The following is a 2043-nucleotide window of genomic DNA, read 5'->3' on the forward strand; positions in this document are numbered from 1 at the left end:
CGTTTGACTTGCGCAGGGGCCATGACAGTGCAGTGCGAGGCTCAAGAATGAATGAGAAGGGAAGGCGAATAAACCGCAACGCACGCTCGAAAAAGGGCAGTGGAGCACTAATTGAAACCGTACGACTGATGCAAGCAAAGCTCCCAATCCTTAAGTATGGCAGCACCGAGAGTTATTGGGCATTCAGGAGACAGTTTCAAGAATTTTTTCTTGACACATCAGCTTCAGCCATGCACAAATTAAACCAGTTATACACCAGTTGCGACTGGGAGATTCAAAAACTCATATCTCATTGCATGGCATTACCAGCAGGTAGGGGTCTCAAAGTAGCGCTAAAAATACTAGACAAAAGATTTGGTGATGAAAATACGTACATGAATCAATCACGGGAGAAGTTAATTAGAGGACCCAAAATAAGAGAGAATGATTACCGGGCACTCTCTACAATGTGTGCCCAACTGACGTCATTCATTTCATTTGCGGAAAACTTGGACAAACTGACTGAAATTGACAATCGACCAACAATCAGAGACATTATATTGAGATTGGATGATGCCATGCAAAGCCGTTGGAGTGTATATTGGACAGGAAAAAGGGGTGAACGCACTCAGCATATAAAGGATGTCTTGAAGTTCCTGGAAAGAGAAACCAAGAGAATAGAAAATGAACTCGTCCTTAAAGAAAATTACAACACAGAGACCCAGAGATTATACATTGGAACACAGGAGACTCAAAGGGAAGGTACGTCCGCTGGAATGAAGCGCAATCATAAGTACCCAATTAAACCACACACTCGTGAAGTGTCTCTTATTACACAAAGCGAACCACCCACAAGATTCATCGGGAGCAGAGGTGTTACAAACAGATGCCGTTTATGTGGGGAGAATCATACACTTTCTTTGTGTGATGTGTTCAGAGTATTGCATGTGGACCATCGCAAAAAGATTGTGAGGGCACAAGGAAAATGTTTTGTTTGTCTGAAGGAGAGTCATATGGCTAAGGATTGCAGAGCACGGCCTTGTGGTGTAGACAACTGCAATGGACGTCACTCTAGATGGCTTCATGAAACCTCACCAGACAACCAGGTTCGTAGAGAGCCCGGAGCCACTGAACGGTATAAAGGGACTGGGGCCTCAAAGGTGGAACAAAACGATAACTGACTATCGCAAAAGATCTGGGTGACCCATACCATAGGCAGGGAGAAAAGGATAGCACTGCCCATAGTGCCAGTTGTTCTGTCTGGAGACACCCATATAAAACCAAGGATTACAACTTGTGCTTTACTGGATTCTGGCAGTACCCGTTCATTCTGCTCAAGGAAAATTGTGGAGCGACTAAGGCTAAGAGAAAAGAGGCAACCCACGGTAATTGCCACCCTTTTAAATAAGGATCAGCAAGAGTCAACATGTGTTGAGCTAATGGTCACAGGTTTATATGGAAAAAGGACAACTCCCTTAAGGCTAACAGAAGTTATTGTCATGGATTCCCTACCTGAAAGTCTAATGGAGACCAAAGCAGATCCAGACAAGACAGCTCAGTGGGTGCACTTGAAAGACTTAGCACATATGCACAGACAGGTGAAACATCTATCAGTAGAATTGTTGATCGGACAGGACTCTCCTCAAGCACTGACACCTATCGAAGTCCGGAGAGGACAAAGTGGGGAGCCATTTGCAATCAAGACAAAGTTAGGATGGTCTATAAATGGTCCACTAGATTTGACAAAGGGCGAGGCTATAAGTTTTGGCGCTTTTGTGGAAGAAGTACCAAAGAATAAACTTCAATGCCCATTGTTGGAGAAGGCAATCAAGCGGTTCTGGGAGATAGATGAGGGTGAAGACCCAGATAAAAGAGGACAGTCGGTGGAAGATCAACAGGTTATAACTATGTGGAAAAGAGAAGGGAACAGAACTGGAAACCATCACCAATTTCCAATACCCTTCAGGGAAAGAGACCTTACCATGCCAGACAACTTATCAATGGCGCTCAGGAGATTAGCAGGACTGAAGGCCAGGTTGATCCGTGATAAAGACCTTAAGAGCG

The 2043-nt window shown here is 44.4% G+C and overlaps 1 protein-coding gene across 1 annotated transcript in view; it reads left to right on the forward strand.

The window, feature by feature from the left end:
* Positions 1 to 2043, forward strand: part of LOC119593580 — a 4327-nt gene that overhangs the window by 1982 nt on the left and 302 nt on the right. The window contains exons 2-3 of the mRNA XM_037942536.1: positions 17 to 1085; positions 1173 to 2022. Of these exons, the coding sequence (XP_037798464.1) occupies positions 17 to 1085; positions 1173 to 2022 (1919 nt within the window). The remainder of the gene's footprint in view (positions 1 to 16; positions 1086 to 1172; positions 2023 to 2043) is intronic.

Source organism: Penaeus monodon, chromosome 32 (genome assembly GCF_015228065.2).
Source record: "Penaeus monodon isolate SGIC_2016 chromosome 32, NSTDA_Pmon_1, whole genome shotgun sequence".
Lineage (NCBI taxonomy): Eukaryota > Metazoa > Arthropoda > Malacostraca > Decapoda > Penaeidae > Penaeus > Penaeus monodon.